The 20,382-nt window shown below is 48.4% G+C and overlaps 1 protein-coding gene across 1 annotated transcript in view; it reads right to left on the minus strand.

The window, feature by feature from the left end:
* Positions 1-20,382, minus strand: part of LOC311102983 (spectrin beta chain, erythrocytic-like) — a gene marked incomplete at both ends in the record, with an annotated part of 42,929 nt that overhangs the window by 10,066 nt on the left and 12,481 nt on the right. Inside the window, 15 exons of the mRNA XM_084144484.1 lie at positions 5,869-6,019; positions 6,260-6,483; positions 7,125-7,329; positions 7,942-8,072; positions 8,232-8,399; positions 8,539-8,751; positions 8,874-9,107; positions 9,348-9,611; positions 10,142-10,288; positions 12,190-12,280; positions 13,160-13,362; positions 15,654-15,860; positions 18,466-18,660; positions 18,835-19,192; positions 19,300-19,437. Of these exons, the coding sequence (XP_084000610.1) occupies positions 5,869-6,019; positions 6,260-6,483; positions 7,125-7,329; positions 7,942-8,072; positions 8,232-8,399; positions 8,539-8,751; positions 8,874-9,107; positions 9,348-9,611; positions 10,142-10,288; positions 12,190-12,280; positions 13,160-13,362; positions 15,654-15,860; positions 18,466-18,660; positions 18,835-19,192; positions 19,300-19,437 (2,929 nt within the window). The remainder of the gene's footprint in view (positions 1-5,868; positions 6,020-6,259; positions 6,484-7,124; positions 7,330-7,941; positions 8,073-8,231; positions 8,400-8,538; positions 8,752-8,873; positions 9,108-9,347; positions 9,612-10,141; positions 10,289-12,189; positions 12,281-13,159; positions 13,363-15,653; positions 15,861-18,465; positions 18,661-18,834; positions 19,193-19,299; positions 19,438-20,382) is intronic.

A 20,382-nucleotide genomic window follows, 5' to 3' on the forward strand; every position in this document is an offset into this window, starting at 1 on the left:
CTGCAAAACATACAGAATGCTGCAGCACGGGTACTGACCAAGACCAGACGGAGAGCACACATTACACCGGTTTTAAGGTCTCTGCACTGGCTGCCTGTGAGTTTTAGAATTCATTTTAAGATTCTTCTATTGGTTTTTAAATCAATCCACGATTGTGCACTCCAATACATCTCAGACATGCTTTTAAGTTATGTACCCATCAGGTCCCTCATTGTCCTCTGGCACTGCCCTTTCAACTATCCCAAAGCCTCGGACCAAGATGCATGGAGAGGCAGCCTTTAGTTATTATGACCCCAGCCTGGAATAACCTGCCAGAGAGGCCTGAAGGGGGCCGAAACTGTGGACATATTTAAAAGAGATCTTAAAACAAACCTTTTTAGCTTTGCTTTTCCTTAGGGTGCTTTTTAGTCGTTCAGTTTTTATTGTTGCTGTTTTGTTTTTTATCCTCTTATGTTTGTTGTGTAGTAAATATTGCCGTTTTTATTTTCATTGTTTTTAATTAGTTTTTTCCTGATGCACACTGCATTGCATGTCACGGTTTCGGCCGAGGCGGCTCCTTCTCCTTGTTCGGGCAGGCTTCGGCGGTCGTCGTCTCCGGAGTACTAGCTGCCACCGTTCGATGTTTCATGTTAGATTGGTTTTGTCTGTTTGTTACACCTGTTCATTGTTAAGTGTTCATTAGGCACCCTATTTAGTTCTCTTGTGTTTGGTCAGGTGTTGTGTGTAATTGTTCGATGTCACGTGTTGTTGTTGGTCCGCTGTTCTGTGCTCTCTGTATTTCGTTTTGTTTAAGAGAGTCCTGCACGTTGTGCGCATTTACTTTGGACATTCCAGTGTGCGTATGTTTCGCCTGTGGCCTGTTGCCGTGTTGGCTTGTACTGTCGGACTTCACTAAAGACATCTGTTTTTTGAATCTCTGTGTCCTGCGTGTGATTCCACGTTCCCTCTACACTCAACCCTGACAGAATTACACACCATCTATATGGAATCAGCAGGAGCACCCGCACCCACCGAGATCATGGAGGAGCGCCTTCGTGGTCAGGAGGACAGAATCAACCAAATCGGGCACGCCCTGGACTGAGTGATGAACACCCTCCATCGATGGGAGACCAGCGGGGTATCCACACCCCCACCTACCGCACCATCACCATCGGTCAGCCCTCCCGTCCAACTCCCGGAACCCAGTGGGATTCGGCTCTCGCTCCCGAGGGCGTACGACGGCACCGCTGCCGGGTGTCAGGGGTTCCTGTTACAAGTTGAACTCTACCTCGCCACCGTACACCCGGCGCCCTCGGGACACGAGAGCGTTTCCGCCCTCATCTCCTGTCTCACCGGCAAGGCGTTGGAGTGGGCCAACGCCGAATGGAGGAGAATAGACGCCGCTACTATCACCTATGCGGAGTTCTCCCGCCGCTTCCGTGCAGTGTTCGACCATCCACCAGAGGGGAAGGCGGCGGGGGAGAGTCTATTCTACCTCCGGCAGGGGATGAGGAGCGCTCAGGAGTTTGCACTGGAGTTCCGGACTCTAGCGGCAGATGCAGGGTGGAATGAGCGGGCACTCATAGACCACTTCCGCTGCAGCCTCCGGGAGGACGTCCGCAGAGAGTTGGCGTGCAGGGATACTACGCTCTCATTTGACCAGTTGGTTGACATGGCCATTCGGCTGGACACCCTGCTCGCTACCCGCGGACGTCCCAGGTGGGGGTCGCCCATTCCACCCTCCAGCACCTCCGAGCCGAGCCCGATGGAGCTCGGAGGTGCTGGCGCTAGAGGAAGGAGCCCGAGGGGGGCCGTCCCCTGCACCAACTGTGGCCGTGGAGGGCACACCGCGGCTAGGTGCTGGGGAGGGTCCCCTGGTGGAGGAGAAGGCAGGTCACACATTGGGGAGTCCTCCCAGGTGAGTAGGTGCCCCACTTACCTAGAGCTTTCTGTCGTACACATAACCATACCTGTTTGTTTTCCACAGGTTGCACCTCGTTCCCAGCATAAGGCGCTAGTAGATTCAGGCGCAGCTGGGAATTTTGTAGATCGCAAATTCTGTGTAGAGTTAGGGATTCCCCTCCTTCCGGTTAATAATCCTTTCCCTGTACATGCCCTAGATAGTCGTCCATTAGGATCCGGGTTGATTAGGGAGGTCACAGCGCCACTTAGGATGGAGACGCAGGGGGGTCATGAGGAGACTATTCAGCTCTATCTGATCGACTCTCCTGCGTATCCGGTGGTACTGGGGCTTCCCTGGTTGATTACCCATGATCCTACTATTTCGTGGCGAGAGAAGGCTCTTAAAGGGTGGTCTGCTCAGTGTGAGGGGCTATGTCTGGGTGTTTCCGTAGGGGCGACCTCGGTGGAGAGTCCGAACCAGATGCCCGCATTGCACATTCCCCCCGAGTATGAGGATTTGGCACTCGTGTTTAGCAAGACAAGAGCGGCACGGTTGCCGCCTCATAGACAGGGGGATTGTGCGATAGACCTCCAGGCAGGAGCTGCGCTCCCGCGGAGCCATGTGTATCCGTTGTCACAGGAGGAGAAGAGGGCAATGGAGACATACATTGCCGAGTCTCTGAGACAGGGATACATACGGCCCTCCACTTCACCCGCATCCTCGAGCTTCTTTTTTGTGAAGAAAAAGGATGGAGGTTTGCGCCCGTGTATTGATTACCGCGGTCTAAATCAGGTTACTGTGAAATATAGTTATCCACTTCCGCTGATTGCGACTATGACGGAGTCATTACATGGGGCACGGTTCTTCACAAAATTGGACCTCAGGAGCGCATATAACTTGGTGCGCATTAGAGAGGGCGATGAATGGAAGACAGCATTTAGTACTACCTCCGGTCATTACGAGTATCTCGTCATGCCATACGGGTTAATGAATGCTCCATCAGTCTTCCAATCCTTTGTAGATGAGATTTTCCGGGACATGCAGGCGCAGGGAGTAGTGGTGTACATAGACGATATTCTGGTGTACAGTTCTACCCGGGCCGAACATGTAGCCCTGGTGCGCAGAGTATTGAGGAGATTGTTGGAGCATGACCTGTATGTCAAAGCCGAGAAATGTCTGTTCTTCCAGGAGTCGGTCTCCTTTTTGGGTTATCAGTTGTCTGCGTCAGGGGTGAGGATGGAGGTTGACCGTGTGTCAGCCGTGCGTAATTGGCAAACCCCAACCACGGTTAAAGAGGTGCAGCAGTTCTTGGGTTTTGCGAATTACTACCGGAGGTTTATCCGGGGTTTTGGACAGGTTGCAGCTCCCATAACGTCCCTTCTGAAGGGGGGTCCGGTGCGCTTGCGGTGGTCAGCTGAGGCGGACAGGGCTTTTGGGAAACTGAAGGACCTGTTTACCTCGGCTCCAGTGCTGGCGCACCCGGATCCCACTTTACCATTCCAAGTGGAGGTGGACGCGTCTGAAGCCGGTATCGGGGCTGTTCTCTCACAACGGTCCGGCACACCACCTAAACTCCGCCCCTGTGCTTTTTATTCTAAAAAGCTCAGTCCGGCGGAGCGTAATTATGACGTAGGGGACAGGGAGCTGTTAGCCGTGGTACAGGCCCTAAAGGTGTGGAGGCATTGGCTTGAGGGGGCTCAACACCCTTTTCTCATTCTGACTGACCACCGTAACCTGGAATACATTCGGGCAGCTAGGAGACTGAATCCTCGCCAGGCTCGGTGGACTATGTTTCTAGCCCGGTTTGTGTTTAAGATCACTTACATCCCTGGGTCCCAGAACGGGAAGGCAGATGCCCTGTCTCGGCGGTATGACACGGAGGAGAGGTGCGTGGAGCCCACTCCCATACTACCTAAGTCTTGTCTGGTTGCACCGGTGGTATGGGAGGTCGATGCGGAGATCGAGCGGGCATTACGCACCGACCCTAGCCCTCCACAGTGTCCGGTGGGTCGGACGTACGTCCCGCTCGAGGTCCGGGATCGGCTTATTTATTGGGCTCACACGTCACCCTCCTCTGGGCATCCAGGTATTGGCCGGACGGTGCACTGCCTTAGTACAAAGTACTGGTGGCCAACGTTAGCCAGGGATGTGAGGATTTATGTCTCCTCCTGCTCAGTGTGTGCCCAGTGTAAGGCGCCCAGACACTTGCCCAGGGGTAAGTTACGACCCTGGTCTCACCTCTCGGTGGATTTTGTTACCTCACAGGGGAATACCACCATCCTGGTCGTTGTGGATCGGTTCTCGAAGGCCTGTCGTCTCCTTCCCATGCCGGGTCTTCCTACTGCCCTACAGACCGCTGAGGCTCTATTTACTCACGTCTTCCGGCATTACGGGGTACCCGAGGATATAGTGTCTGATCGAGGCCCCCAGTTTACCTCCAGAGTCTGGAGAGCGTTTATGGAAAGGTTGGGGGTTTCGGTGAGCCTTACCTCGGGTTACCACCCGGAGAGTAATGGGCAGGTCGAACGTGTCAACCAGGATGTGGGTAGGTTTCTGAGGTCATATTGCCAGGGCCGGCCGGAGGAGTGGGCGAGATATGTGCCCTGGGCCGAGATGGCACAGAACTCTCTCCGCCACTCCTCCACTAAACTAACCCCTTTCCAGTGTGTGTTAGGGGACCAGCCGGTTCTGGCACCTTGGCATGAGAGCCAGATAGAGGCCCCTGCAGTGGATGAGTGGGTGCGGCGCTCGGAGGAGACGTGGAACGCTGCACACGTCCATCTGCAGCGAGCCATCCGTCGACAGAAGACGAGCGCCGACCTCCACCGCAGTGAGGGGCCAGTGTACGCACCTGGAGATCGAGTCTGGCTCTCAACCAGAAACCTGCCCCTCCGCCTGCCCTGCCGGAAGCTGGGTCGGCGGTTTGTGGGGCCTTTTAAAGTCCTGAGGAGATTGAACGAGGTGTGTTACAGGTTACAACTGCCTATTGATTACAAAAATATTAACCCCTCGTTCCATGTGTCTCTCCTCAGGCCGGTGGTAGCTGGTCCACTCCAGGACTTTGAGATAGAAGAGACTCCTCCGCCCCCGTTGGACATCGAGGGGGCTCCGGCGTACACTGTTCGGACCATCCTAGATTCGAGACGCCGGATGGGGGGTCTCCAATATCTCGTGGAGTGGGAGGGGTACGGCCCGGAGGAGTGGTGCTGGGTGCCGAGGAGGGACATCCTAGACCCGTCTCTTCTGACCGAGTTCCATCGTGGTCATCCTACGCGCCCTGCTCCGCTTCCTCCTGGTCGTCCCCGAGGCCGGGGGCGGCGCACGGCTGGAGCCGCGCGTCAAGGGGGGGGTACTGTCACGGTTTCGGCCGAGGCGGCTCCTTCTCCTTGTTCGGGCAGGCTTCGGCGGTCGTCGTCTCCGGAGTACTAGCTGCCACCGTTCGATGTTTCATGTTAGATTGGTTTTGTCTGTTTGTTACACCTGTTCATTGTTAAGTGTTCATTAGGCACCCTATTTAGTTCTCTTGTGTTTGGTCAGGTGTTGTGTGTAATTGTTCGATGTCACGTGTTGTTGTTGGTCCACTGTTCTGTGCGCTCTGTATTTCGTTTTGTTTAAGAGAGTCCTGCACATTGTGCGCATTTACTTTGGACATTCCAGTGTGCGTATGTTTCGCCTGTGGCCTGTTGCCGTTTTGGCTTGTACTGTCGGACTTCACTAAAGACATCTGTTTTTTGAATCTCTGTGTCCTGCGTGTGATTCCACGTTCCCTCTACACTCAACCCTGACATTGCATTTCATGTCTGAAATGTGCTGTATAAATAAAACTTGATTTGATTACTCACCTTGATATAACTTGAACTGTACATGGCTGTACACCATCGCCATCTCTAAAGTCAGCATAATATCTCTTAGTCTTAATGCTGCCTCATCTGTAGACCTCTCAACCAAACTCCAGGCCAAACAGGCAGTAGGGGGTTAAGGTGTACCTGTTTTCCCAGGGCGCTGATGTCCCTCTCGAAGGCGGCATGCATGCGGTGGAAGGTATCTGCCTTGCTGAAGTCTTCTCCCAGGTCAGCAGGAATCTCATTTCGTTTCTCCTGGATTTGAGCCACCAGCTCCTTCCCATCATCGAAGTACCTGAGAACCACCAGGATATTCTGTTACAGTTGACCCCTCAGAGCACACTGTAGTTTACTAATATAATCTACTTTCATCTGTCAGAAGTCAGATATTAAACATCTATGAAAGGAACAATGAAATGTCTAAAATGTCTGAAAAGTTTTTTGTGTTTGTCTTGTTTTGGAGCCTAGGCATACAAAGCCAAAGACAGTTAGTGGCATTAATTAACCATTTGCCATCTTTTGTGTGCAGACTCACTTGAGCAGGTCGTAGGAGGCCTGTAGGAGCTGAGCGCGGGTGTCTATGAGTTCCAGCAGGTCAGCCCAGCTCTCGTTGATGCTGTCCCTCCACTCAGCCATGGCAGCAGCCTCTGTGTGGCCCGCCTTGATCAGCTCGTCTATCGTCTGGTTCACACAGTCCACTCGTTCCTGCCCCACCGTCCCTGTCTCCCGGGCAAAGTCACGGAACTTGTCCCTCAGGATCTGGACGGTTTTTATTTGGAGAGGGAAATGGAGAATAAAATTATTTTCAAAATGTGAAGATAATAAAGCAATTATAAGAGCGTGGATATACTCCATAAGAATACTGAACATTACAGAGACAACTAATACAAGGTGGGACTTCACATTCGTGCTTGGACCATTCTCTATCCCTTCAGCCACCTACAACTTTCATTTATTTGTTACTTTTCCCCCAGCTTCAGGACCCCTGGGAAGCTCATTGAAGCCCTCCAGAGGTCCTAGGCTGAGAATCCCTGGCCTCTGTATTCACTGTGTGTATTCCCTCCTCGCCGTAACATGGTCCAGGTCCTGTCCCATCTCCTGTGAGGACGCCACCACATCCCTCCCTCCCTCCCCCCCTCACCCCCTCCCTCCCTCCCCACTGTAACATGATCCAGGTCCTGTTCCATCTCCTGTGAGGACGCCACCACATCCATCCCTCCCTCCCTCCCTCCCTCCCTCCCTCCCTCCCTCCCTCCCTCCCTCCCTCCCTCCCTCCCTCCCTCCCTCCCTCCTCCCTCCCTCCCTCCCATCCTCCTCCCTCTCCCTCCCTCCCTCCCTCCCATCCTCTCCCTCCCTCCCTCCCTCCCTCCCTCCCATCCATCCTCTCCCTCCCTCCTCACTGTAACATGGTCCAGGTCCTGTCCCATCTCCTGTGAGGACGCCACTATGTCCCTCTCAGCAATCCATTGCTCCAGATCCTCCACCTCTCGGCTCAGCAGGAAGTGATGATAGACATGGTCCAGCTTCCTCCTGCGGTCCTCTGCCAAGTCCTTCAGACCAGCATACTGCTTATCCACCTGGCCCTGACGACGGATTATAGATTCACTATGGGGAGAGAGGGAGAGAGAGAGAGAGGGAGAGCGGGGGAGAGAGAGAGAGAGAGAGAGAGTGAGAGGGAAAGAGAAAGAGAGAAAGAGAGAAAGAGAGAATGAGAGAGCGAGAAAGAGAGGGAGGAGAGATAAGGAGAGAGAGGGAGAGAAAGAGAGGGGAGAGAGAGAGAGAAAGAGAGAGAGAAAGAGAGAGAGAGAGAGAGAGCGAGATAGATGAGAGAGAAAGAGGAGAGAGAGAGAGAGAGAGAGCGAGAGAGATAGAGATAATTGAATTGAATTGAATTGAATTGAGAGAGAGAGATCGGGAGACAGAGAGGAGAAAGAGAGAGTGACTGACAAGATGACATGTCATCATCATGCATCGTGACTTACTGTTTTATAGCTATCTGATCTTTGTATGGTTAGAGACACAATCATAACCACACCCCTCACACTCAAATATACTGTTACATAGTGAGGAACAAGAGACCAATTAAAATAATTGATGAATACCCACAGTTATTCAACATAGTATTGAATACTCTGAGGCCTACAGAGAAGGTTGTGATAGCTACACTGTAGTACACAAGGTAAGATGACTGAACCCTGGTGTCTGGGTTCCACTCACCCATCAGGGTGGTCTTCGTTCAGCATCTTCTGAGCGCGGTCAGACAGCTTCTGGATGGAGTCTGAGTAGTCATCTACAGCCTGCTTCATTATCAGGTGACGCTTCAACATCAACATGGCACTCTGCTCATCCTGGGGAGTGGTGGCGAACAAATGAACACTTTAAAGTCACAACCTGTAATTTGTTTTTCAGCCAAACAGCATCCCCACCACTTGGTTGGGAAATGAAACCACTCTCAAATTAATCAATGGAGCTACCTGATAATTCTAAACCTCTTTTGTGAATAGTACCTTGGCCTTGTCATCAGTAATCATGTAGAGTTCCTGCTCTCCTATCCAGGCCTCTGCCTCGTCAGCATCGTTGTAGTACTGCTGGGCCAGGTTAGATCCATTCAGCCGGTCTCTCCTCTTAGCCATCTCCTCCTGTAGCCTGGCCCACACCTCCTTCAGCTCCTTCACCTGGAATCAGAGCAACACATAGGTTTTCTATAGCCCTTTACAAAGACGCTTTACAATATAGAACACAAAGAAAACACACAGTCTCAAAACTGTGTGTGTGTGTGTGTGTGTGTGCGCGCAAGTGTGAGCATGTGCACACCTGCTCTCCAATACGCTCTGCCTCCGGCCCGCCCTCCTCTGTAGCAGCCGATGCCATCCTCCGGCCACGCTCCAACACCTCATCCACCCGCGGCTGGTGGCCCTCCATCTCCCTCTGTAAAGTCTGGTTCTTCTTCAACAGCAATTGGACTGCCTGGAGGTTGTTGCCATGTTCATCTGACATCGCAAGGGGCAACCTCTCCTCTACCCAGAGCTACGATAGACCGGCAGAGAGAAAGAGAGAGACAGAGCATTTCTCTGAGAAAGCATTCTGGCAGGTTTCAGATAGTAACAACGCTATAATGGGGTTGATAATAAGCTGAAAGGCATCCTCACAATCTCATCAGCCAGGTCCCGGTAGAACTGGTGCACGGCCTTGGCTGCCTCCAGCTTGCCCCTGCGCTGGGCCAGGGGGGTGAGGAGCTGCTGGAAGTCCCTCTGGATGGCCTGCTGCTCAGCCTCCAGCTCCGGCTGGTCCTCCCTGCTCCCGGCTGGGCCACCGTGCTTCTGGACAGCCTCCTGGAGGTCCTCCAGCTCCCTGGCCCGGTCACGCACCTGGTTCTCTATTTGCTGGAGAGGGTAGGAGGGGGGGCGTGGGTTAGAGTGGTTAGGCAGACAAAGGGCACAACATTTTTGTCTTAAAGGAAATTGGAACTCCGATCTCCGACAGTACAGGGGACACCAGGGGGCATATGGTCCGGAGTCGAGAGTGTTACGATTTGAACAGGCTCCAGAACAGGGGACACAACTTTTGACTGACACACCCCTCCACACACACACACACACCTGCACACAGCCACACACACGTACCTGGTGCTTTTTGAGCAGGATGTTGGCATTGGTGAGGTCCTTGACCTCATCGTCTCCCTGTAGTTCCTTCTGCAGCTCAGCCAGCCACTTCTTCATGTCGGCCTGACTCTGGTCAAACAGCTCGGAGCGGTTAGCATCAAACAGCAGACGGGCCTTGTTCTCGGCAGTGGACTCCAGTTTGTCCCACAGCTCATGCAGCTTGGCCAGACGCTCCGTCACGATGGGCTCGAAATCAGGTTTGGAGTCCATCAGCTCCTGACCCTCCTGTGGATGTTGATGACAACAAGGAGAGGTTAGAAAGGCCACATTCAGGGGAAACATTCTTACTTTTTATAGAATCCATAAGTTCCTGTGGATGACAAGCAGGGCACATGTATGATAAGGAACATGATGGGATACACTCCAGAAAAAATTCTAGTAGGATATATGATTAGTGCGATAGACCAGTGTCCTGTCCAGGACATGCTACAGAAACAGGAGATCCTGCCCTGTGGGACATTCCTGCCCTGTGGTCCATTCCTGCCAATGGGCCATTCTGGCTCGGACAAGGCTACTTACTTTTTCCATTATTATTTTAATCAAGTAAACAGAAACAGAAGCCAATTTGGCTAGATGACTTTATGAAGACCAAGGTTGATGTTAGAAGGTGACATTCAGGGGAAACATTCTGACTTATTATAGCATGTGGCATATAGCAAGGATAAACAGTAACTGATACTGTAGTGGAGAGAGTAGAGAATATGCTCTGACTAGCTCAGTGTAGATATGTCACCTTGCACCTTGCACACACACACCTGGTCTATCTTCTTGAGCCAGTCTTTGTTGGAGGCTAGCTCAGCCATGAAGCTCTGATGCTTCTTCCACTTGGTGTGAAGGTTCCTGTCCCCGTCGTACGACACATCCTGAGCAGTCAACATCTTGTCGTTTATCCACAGAGTCAGCTGGAGAGATAGAGAGAAGGAGGGGAGACAGGCGGAGCAGGGAGAGAGGGAGTGGAGAGGTGGAGAGAGGGAGTGGAGAGGTGGAGGATGGAGAGAGGGAGTGGAGAGGTGGAGGATGGAGAGAGGGAGTGGAGAGGTGGAGGATGGAGAGAGGGAGTGGAGAGGTGGAGGATGGAGAGAGGGAGTGGAGAGAGGAGAGGTGGAGAGAGGGAGTGGAGAGGTGGAGGATGGAGAGAGGGAGTGGAGAGGTGGAAGATGGAGAGAGGGAGTGGAGAGGTGGAGGATGGAGAGAAGGAGTGGAGAGGTGGAAGATGGAGAGAGGGAGTGGAGAGGTGGAGGATGGAGAGAGGGAGTGGAGAGGTAGAGGATGGAGAGAGGGAGTGGAGAGGTGGAAGAAGGAGAGAGGGAGTGGAGAGGTGGAGGATGGAGAGAGGGAGTGGAGAGGTGGAGGATGGAGAGAGGGAGTGGAGAGGTGGAAGATGGAGAGAGGGAGTGGAGAGGTGGAGGGTGGAGAGAGGGAGTGGAGAGGTGGAGGATGGAGAGAGGGAGTGGAGAGGTAGAGGATGGAGAGAGGGAGTGGAGAGGTGGAAGAAGGAGAGAGGGAGTGGAGAGGTGGAGGATGGAGAGAGGGAGTGGAGAGGTGGAGGATGGAGAGAGGGAGTGGAGAGGTGGAGGATGGAGAGAGGGAGTGGAGAGGTGGAAGATGGAGAGAGGGAGTGGAGAGGTGGAGGATGGAGAGAGGGAGTGGAGAGGTGGAGGATGGAGAGAAGGAGTGGAGAGGTGGAGGATGGAGAGAGGGAGTGGAGAGGAGATGTGGAGAGAGGGAGTGGAGAGGTGGAGGATGGAGAGAGGGAGTGGAGAGGTGGAGGATGGAGAGAAAGAGTGGAGAGGTAGAGGATGAGAGAGGGAGTGGAGAGGTAGAGGATGAGAGAGGGAGTGGAGAGGTGGAAGATGGAGAGAGGGAGTGGATAGGTGGAGGATGGAGAGAAGGAGTGGAGAGGTGGAGGATGGAGAGAGGGAGTGGAGAGGTAGAGGATGGAGAGAGGGAGTGGAGAGGTGGAAGAAGGAGAGAGGGAGTGGAGAGGTGGAGGATGGAGAGAGGGAGTGGAGAGGTGGAGGATGGAGAGAGGGAGTGGAGAGGTGGAGGATGGAGAGAGGGAGTGGAGAGGTGGAAGATGGAGAGAGGGAGTGGAGAGGTGGAGGATGGAGAGAGGGAGTGGAGAGGTGGAGGATGGAGAGAAGGAGTGGAGAGGTGGAGGATGGAGAGAGGGAGTGGAGAGGAGATGTGGAGAGAGGGAGTGGAGAGGTGGAGGATGGAGAGAGGGAGTGGAGAGGTGGAGGATGGAGAGAAGGAGTGGAGAGGTAGAGGATGAGAGAGGGAGTGGAGAGGTAGAGGATGAGAGAGGGAGTGGAGAGGTGGAAGATGGAGAGAGGGAGTGGATAGGTGGAGGATGGAGAGAAGGAGTGGAGAGGTAGAGGATGAGAGAGGGCATGGAGAGGTGGAGGATGGAGAGAGGGAGTGGAGAGGTGGAGGATGGAGAGAGGGAGTGTAGAGGTGGAGGATGGAGAGAGGGAGTGGAGAGGTGGAGGATGGAGAGAGGGAGTGGAGATGTGGAGGATGGAGAGAGGAGAGGTGGAGAGAGGGGTGGAGAGAGGAGAGGTGGAGAGTGGAGAGGGACAGGATGGAGAGAGGGAGTGGAGAGGTGGAGGTGGAGAGAGGGGTGGAGAGAGGAGAGGTGGAGATAGGAGAGGTGGAAAGGGAAAGGATGAGAGAGGGAGAGCAACACAGAGTCAGCACAGACAAGAACACTAGTAAAAAGTAAGACAGGACCACTAGTAAAAAGTAAGACAGGAACACATCTACTGTATCGTGTCCCCAAAAAATGAATAAAATAACTTACATCCTGAGTGTTTTGCAGGAAGTGTTGAAGATTGCGGTTATCCTTGAGGATCCCTGTCACCTCGTTGGCTTTGCCTCTGTTCTTGTTGTACCTGCAGATAAAACACACAGAGACACAACACATTACACTCACAACATATCCCCAAGGTCGTGTTCAGTAGGGCACGCAACGGAAAGTGTTATAAAAACATTTTGCAACAGAAAACGAAAATGAGCATGTCTTATTCGACAAGTCCAGGTAGTCCCTTCCTGTTTCAGTCCATTTCCGTCCGTTTGGTGCCTAACGAACACGACCCAGGTTCCCACAACAGAGACCGATGGTGGGGTGTTTACCTTTGTAGAAGTGAACACAAGCAATCCCCTACTGAACCTTTCCAATTACAGCCCCTGCTCTCTGAAGCAACCCAGTGAAGAGCACTCTCTCTGGGATCAATACTCGTCATAGCAGGCGCCTGGTGCCCCCCTCCTGTCTCCCTTAGAGTGGAGCCGGATCAGATGGTGATGGCATACGTTAATGGGAGGAAGAGCATCCACTTTCCCTCTCCCCCTCCACTGGAACAATGTAATGATGTATTGCTGACCTAGCTGACTCAAAATGGCAGGCTAATAGCTAGCTGAACTAGTCTATGTGATTATCACTCACTACTGAGGGAACAGACCAAGCTGCTCCTGGAGAACAAGTAAAGGTCAATAGGTCAGGTAGTGTAGTGTAGAGTGTTTCTCCATGGAAGTACAGACAGATAGAGGGGGACCATTGTAAACCCATGACTGACACTAGAATCAAAAGAATCAAAGAGGGGGCCATTTGTATTCATTTATGGTTCATATACTAAGATGTTTTATTTGATTTATTTAAAACCTTTCTGTCTTTTCAAAGAAAGCTGATGTCTTTTGGAGGGTGATTTTGCTTCCCATTTTCGTTATTAAAGTAATAAAGCAAATATTAGACCAGAAAAAGCACAAAGACTGACCTGTCATGAATGGAGTCCATCTTGTCTTGGACCCTAGGGGAGTAGAGGTTCCCGCTATCCACCAATCTCTGTCCCCCCTCCAGCGTGATGGCAAGCTTCTCCATGTTGGCGTCCATGGTGCAGACAAAGTCCTCGTGCTTCTTCAGGGCCTGCTCGGCTCCATCCATGGTGTCAGGCTTGTCTGTGTGGGCCAAAGTATACTCCTGCCACAGAGTGACAAACAATTAATTAATTAATTAATTAATTAATCAATCAATCAAATATCTGCTCCGTCCTGGGTGTCAGGCTTGTCAGTGTGTACTGCTGTAGCCATACAGTCACAAACAAATCAGTGTTTTAGTCACATGGTTTATTTTCTGCTGTACAGTTATCCATTTTAGTCACATGGTTTATTTTCTGCTGTCCAGTTCTCCATATTCATTGGGTTTTAACTCCCTTTACGTTCCATGTTTCAAGTGCAGGGTTGGGTAGGTTACTTTCTAAATGTAATCCATTACAGTTACTAGTTACCTGTCCAGAATTCTAATCAGCAATATAACTTTTGGATTACCCAAACTCAGGAACGTAATCTGATTACTTTCCCCTTAAGAGGCATTAGAAGAAGACAAACATGAATATTACCAATTGAACAACATCTATTGCAGGATAAATCAATGTTAGAGTTTACATAGCTGGCCATAAATGGATGTTGCATTATACTTTACGGGTTGGTTATGTAGGCTTCTTCTAACCCATTGCTTTCTACTACAGATAATAATACAATTAGGTTATATCTTTACATTAAAAACCTAAATCTGTCAGATTTCCAGTCACTCCTATTAATTTAATACCCCTTGATTTTCAAGAATAGGACTTGGAAATATGGAAGTATAGATTAACCAAATTGTTTTCCCTGAGCATAACCCAAAACTATGGACGTATTAGCCTACTCTGTTGTTTATGATTTTGTAGTCATGGAGGACTGATTGAGCTCATTGCTTCGAGTTGAAAAAATAAATGCTGCTCTCATGAAATGACATGCTTTGAGCACTACCGAAAAGTGCTATTTGCATGTGAAAAATGAATGCCATAAACTGCATTTGCTATAGGCCTATTGTTTAGGTTTTTGTTGGTGACACTGATATCTTGATAATTTGCAGCTGTTTAAAGGGCGAATCCACAGTTGAAACAATAACTAAGTGGTCAGGACACCCCACCTCTGTTTTGGTAAAAAGCTGAGGGATGGGGCTGGAGAAATGTAATCACTCTCAGATTAATAGACAGAGCTATGGCTGCAAGGACTGACCATCCATGATATCAACGTTATAGTTTTAATCATGTTTTGAGGCTATGTGTTTGTTTACATTTACAATGTTTACAAACATTGGAGAAAAACAAGCTTATTTTTTCTGGGTTCTCATGGGGTGTGACAGTTAAACTAAGCTCATGAGTCATTTATAAATTATATTCTTCAATAATCAACCATATATCATTAATTTATAAGTCCAAAAATGGATGTATCAACTACAGATTGCCCCTTTAAGTCTATCAAAAGTGTGCGAGTTTGAGCATGTGTCCGTTAGGCCTGTGGACTTTGGGGGGGAATCAGCACAAATTACATTGAGCAATAAAATCCCCACTCGTGGTCTTCTCAAAGTAAACTAGTTTTGACAGTATGGAGCACAATACCACGGAGGAGTTTAGAAGGGAGGAACTCCCTCAAACATAGGCTGGGATCCACACTATCCACACTTTTCACTTGGTTGCAAAAACAGTGATTCATAGGCAGCTTAAACTTCAATTCAACCATTATTAAAATACACATATACATTTGTGAACAGCCATCCAGAACAACCACAATCCTTAAGGCGCAAATAGCTAAATGAGAGAGCAGTAGTGTGATTCACATCAATGCGCTATGTAGATATCAGTAATAAGTGATATCCGTATCACCCGTAGGCTACACCACTGCTGTCGTCCTTACCTCCAAGCATTTATTCAAGTTGAATAATCTTTGGACTCACTCAGGCAGAACAAACTTAAACTTGTGCCTTTTTTCAATGCTGATTTGAATGTCTTTGAGAAAACAGAAAGGTGTAAAAAAAATTTTTTACGCAAACATCCTTTCTGAATTTAAAAGTAATCCTAGAAGAAATCATCTAGTTTTTCAAAAGTATCGGTAATATGATCACAATATTTTTGCTGGTAACGTAACGGATTGCAATTTTTTTGTAATCCGTTACTCCCCAACCCTGGCCATGTGTAATGAATACATAGAAAATCTTACTCACACAATAAAAATACATTAGGGAAATGACAATATTGTTTGTTTATCTTCTTACCTGGTTGTTGAGGACGCTTGTAAACCTTTAGCTAGCTGGGTAAATCACTGAGAACTAATTATATTTTACAATAACGACTTGTTATCACAACATTGATTAATCTTATCTAGTGGTTGAGGATGTTGGTAAACCTTTATTTAGCTAAGTAAGTCAATAAGAACAAGTTATCTTACCTGGTTGTTGAGTACGGTCTCCACCTGCTTGGCGTCCCTCATGAACAGCTGGAAGCCCAGGCCCTGGTCCAGGAAGCCCTTCCTGCTGTCCCACATCTTGTGGAGCTCGTCCCAGCCGCGGTCCAGACCCTTCAGCCTCTTGTCCAGCTCCTGGTACTGAGGGTCATCCAGCTGGCCCTGGGTTACCGCCACGCCCGTGTCCCTCACCTGAAATTAATTGAATTGACTTGAATTGGATTGAATTATGCTTGCTGTTCCACATCAAATCAGTTTTTGTAATATGTCAATTTTCCTAACTGTTGCCTGCTGTTCTATCTATATCTTCTTCTTCCATGCTATTTTTGACAACTTTTTTTTTTATAGGGATCATTTCTGTTTCTTACAGAATAAATATGAAATGCATATGCATAAGCATGGTAACAATTGAAAGGGAACAATTAGGAGATTATGGGGAAATTATAATACCAAAGTTGAGGACCAACAGTTCACCTGACACAAGACTGAATCCAAACATTACACTGTTGATTTTATATTGACTTGACATTTACTGTACTTTTCACCGCATTTGTTAATAACGAAATCTGAAAATACTCTGGATAAATTCAATAATATGATAAGAATATTCCTGGGACATGTGGGGAAGGTGCAACATAAGACAAACAAAATGACAAGGGTTTGAGTGAGAGGACTAACTGGTGTCTCCAAGTGGCCACACACCTCTCAAAGTGTGCACAGTTCCTAGGTCATGCACTTTTATGACAAAGAAAAGAGTATTCAATTATAAGGTGTTTTTTTTGGAGCTCTCCTAGCTGTGCCGTTGAGGAACTAGTACAAGTAACAGCCCTGCATCCCTGCCATCACACAATTACTGTTGTTGTTTATACAATCCAAAAACGGCCAATTATAAATCGCAATCTGGGTCAGGTGGGCATAATTTGAAAGCTTGTTCTATTGCCAACATGACTAGCTATGTTATACTGTAGCTCAGTTGGTAGAGCATGGTGTTTGCAACGCCAGGGTTGTGGGTTCGTTTGCCACGGGGGGGCCAGTATGAAAATGTACGCACTCGCTAACTGTAAGTCGCTCTGGATAAGAGCGTCTGCTAAATGACTAAAATGTCAATATAAAATACGATCTTACAGTGGTAGGCTTTCAAAGTGCAATTCAGGGAACAGATCATCATTTTGGTGCGCATAAAAAGGAGTCATGCATTCAGGCGCACCGCTGAAAATGTTCTTCACAATTCTTCGCACTCCGAGTATAGCGTTGTTGAATTATTCTAACTTTGTAATGACAGTCAAATAAAAGTCAAATGACCAAAGTTGATAAACTTGCTAGATAACCTCCTTGAACGAATGACAGAATATCTCCTATTTTTTGGCAAAATCGAGTTGATGATTATACAGATAGCAGATCAGCTCATGAATAAGGGGGAGATGAAGAGAGGAAATAGTTTAAATATCAAGGTAGACCTATCTTAACGGGGACCAAAAAATATCCATATCTACTCTCATACTGTTTGTTGATCACACATTCTCTACCGAAGCTCTCATGTGGGCAGCAAGTACGAGACAGCACAGAGAAGCGGGGAAATGTTATAGTGGCATTTTGACATGCATAGGCCAGAGACGTGCTTTGATAATGCAACCTATGGATAACAAAATAAAGTTAGGAATTTTCATGTGAGACAGGATTTGGGGACTGGATAGGAAAATAGCCTAGCCTCTATAGGACAGGAAAAAATAGTATTTTTGCCTCTGAATTGTTAACAGAACGTGTGCCTCTTTTAACAAGTCTGTTAACAATTCAGAAGCAAAAATACTATTTTCTCCTGTCCTATAAAGTCTGTGACAGAGATGCCTAGGCCCTATGTAGTGAATTGTGCATAGGTCTATCAAATGTATGACTGTTTGAAGATTCACAATGACAGCTGAAAAAGGCACACGTTCTTTTATAGGGGTTACTGTAGGGGTTTCCTGTAGGCTTTATTAACTACATTCGGGTCGCATGTGCAGTCCGCCACTGTCAGTTATGCATATGCTTTGAATTTATGGCGACTTTGCATTAAGTAAATCCGTTAGGCTAAAGGCTTCCATGACAACCTGTTTAGATAATGTGCTATTACATTTTTGGCTAATCTGATGCTGCGCATGTGGTGTCGCCTATTTTGTGGAATTGCATTATTGTCGACATTGGGATTTTTTATGTTATTTCCGGGGTCTTGCCATTTTATTTTTTCTGGAAATTGTGATGAGTGTTCTCTGGACAGTCCCGGGATCCCGGTTACCCATGTTAATACTTACTGTACCTCAAACATAGTGATAATAAACGTTGACACTGTACATGACATGAGTTTTATGGTATGGAAATGTGAAGTGCACTCACGGGTGTTTGGCTTGCTTGTACGACATCAGAGCAGTATTTATTATAATCCTCAAAGTCTCACCTTTCAAAATACATTGAGTCCTCCTAATTTACAGCATTTCCCTTACTCAGGCAACAAAACATTTGCGAAAGTTGCCAAATTAGCGGGACGGATGGGGGCAACTTCTTGTAACGTGTGGTGCTCAAGTTCAGAACGGCTGTCAGTCAAAACCCATACAGAGCTGTGAAGCTCAGAGCCTGAGCTCTGACGTCATTTATAGCATGTTACTGTACAGCCACTGCGTTCCAAAATAGGCTCTTATCAGTGTCCAGATCTGCCATCTTCAACCCGTATACGGGTATGAGTATAAAGGGCTACCCTTGCTTTTTATTGAAGTGTGTTAGGACTTTGTGTAAACTGCAGTTTAAATCCTAAATTGAAACGGACCTTGTGGTAGTCCTCCTCATGAACATCCATGTCATCATACACAGCATTGTGGAGGACCAGCAGCTGCTCAGCCTGGGGAAGGGTCTCAGGCATGTCCTCGGATGCCACGGCCTTCTGGGTCTTGAAGAGCCAGGACTGGAAGTCATCCATGTCCTGTAGGAAGGTCTGCAGCTTGGACACCTCTCCCAGGGAGTCCTACAATACAATACAATACAATACAATACAATACAATAATAATAATAATTACAATACAATACAATACAATACAACTTTATTAGTCCATTTGTTGTTGTTATATTAGTCCAGTTGTTGTAGTTTGATACATACACTCACTCACACACACACACACACACACACACACAAACACACCTCCCGGTCCTTCAGGGTGGCCCTCAGGTTATCCCAGGCTGCGTCCAGCTCGGCCTTCCTAGCCAGGATGTCTGCAGCGTTGTCTGGGTGGTCCTTGGCCAGCTGGTCCGCCTCGCTCCTCAGGAAGGTGAGCTTGTCTTCGATGGCGGCCAGGTCCCGCTCCATGCCGTAGAGTTTCCTTTGGATGGTCATCACAGCGTTCAGGTCATTGCCCAGGTCCTGGGTAGACTTGATGACCCGGGTTTTGTCCCTGATCCAGGCCTCTGTCTCGTCACACTCCAGTCCGTAGTTGTGGTAGCTGAGAGCTGAATCCACCTTCCGCTTCTTCTCCTCAACCATGGCCTTGAAGGCCTGCCACCTGGAAGAGAAGAGAAGTAGAGGAGAGAGTCAATATTAACACAGGGAGGAAAGACTGTGGACTATGGATAAATAATAATAAGAAGAATACGTCAGCCTGAGTCTCACCTCTTGTTCAGTCTCATCTGGCATTCCTTCACCTCTTTGGTACAAGGGTGTCTGCTGTCCTCAAGCTGCTTCACTGCTTTGTTGACATCATCAACACGCGTCTGGACATTAGCCATATCTGAAGCAAGAATACTCAACCTATGAAGAGAAAACATAGTAAGCAATACATCATACAGTGTGCACTAGAGCAGGGATCATCAGCCGAACAAGCCCAAACAGATATAATATTTGACTAAAACATAATCATTTCAAACCTTGCTTACATTTTTATACGATCACATACATGGTATATCTCTTTATTATGCATGGGAATACTTTGAAACAGATTTCCAAACTAAAAATCACTTGGAGCTGATTTGGTGGAGTTTTTACAGTCGTTTATGTCCAACAATTAAAAACATTATTTAAAGAATCCATATTTTTTTACTCAGAACACTTGGGGGCCAAATAAAAATCAGCCGCCAGCTGGGTACCCCTGCACTAGAGCAAACAGGTTATATACAGATACAGTGGGGGAAAAAAGTATTTAGTCAGCCACCAATTGTGCAAGTTCTCCCACTTAAGAAGATGAGAGAGGCCTGTAATTTTCATCATAGGTACACGTCAACTATGACAGACAAAATGAGAAAAAAAATTCCAGAAAATCACATTGTAGGATTTTTAATGAATTATTTGCAAATTATGGTGGAAAATAAGTATTTGGTCAATATCAAAAGTTTCTCAATACTTTGTTATATACCCTTTGTTGGCAATGACACAGGTCAAACGTTTTCTGTAAGTCTTCACAAGGTTTTCACACACTGTTGCTGGTATTTTGGCCCATTCCTCCATGCAGATCTCCTCTAGAGCAGTGATGTTTTGGGGCTGTCGCTGGGCAACACGGACTTTCAACTCCCTCCAAAGATTTTCTATGGGGTTGAGATCTGGAGACTCCAGGACCTTGAAATGCTTCTTACGAAGCCACTCCTTCGTTGCCCGGGCGGTGTGTTTGGGATCATTGTCATGCTGAAAGACCCAGCCACGTTTCATCTTCAATGCCCTTGCTGATGGAAGGAGGTTTTCACTCAAAATCTCACGATACAT

This window comes from Coregonus lavaretus (assembly GCF_964263955.1).
Source record: "Coregonus lavaretus genome assembly, chromosome: 27".
NCBI classification, from domain to species: domain Eukaryota; kingdom Metazoa; phylum Chordata; class Actinopteri; order Salmoniformes; family Salmonidae; genus Coregonus; species Coregonus lavaretus.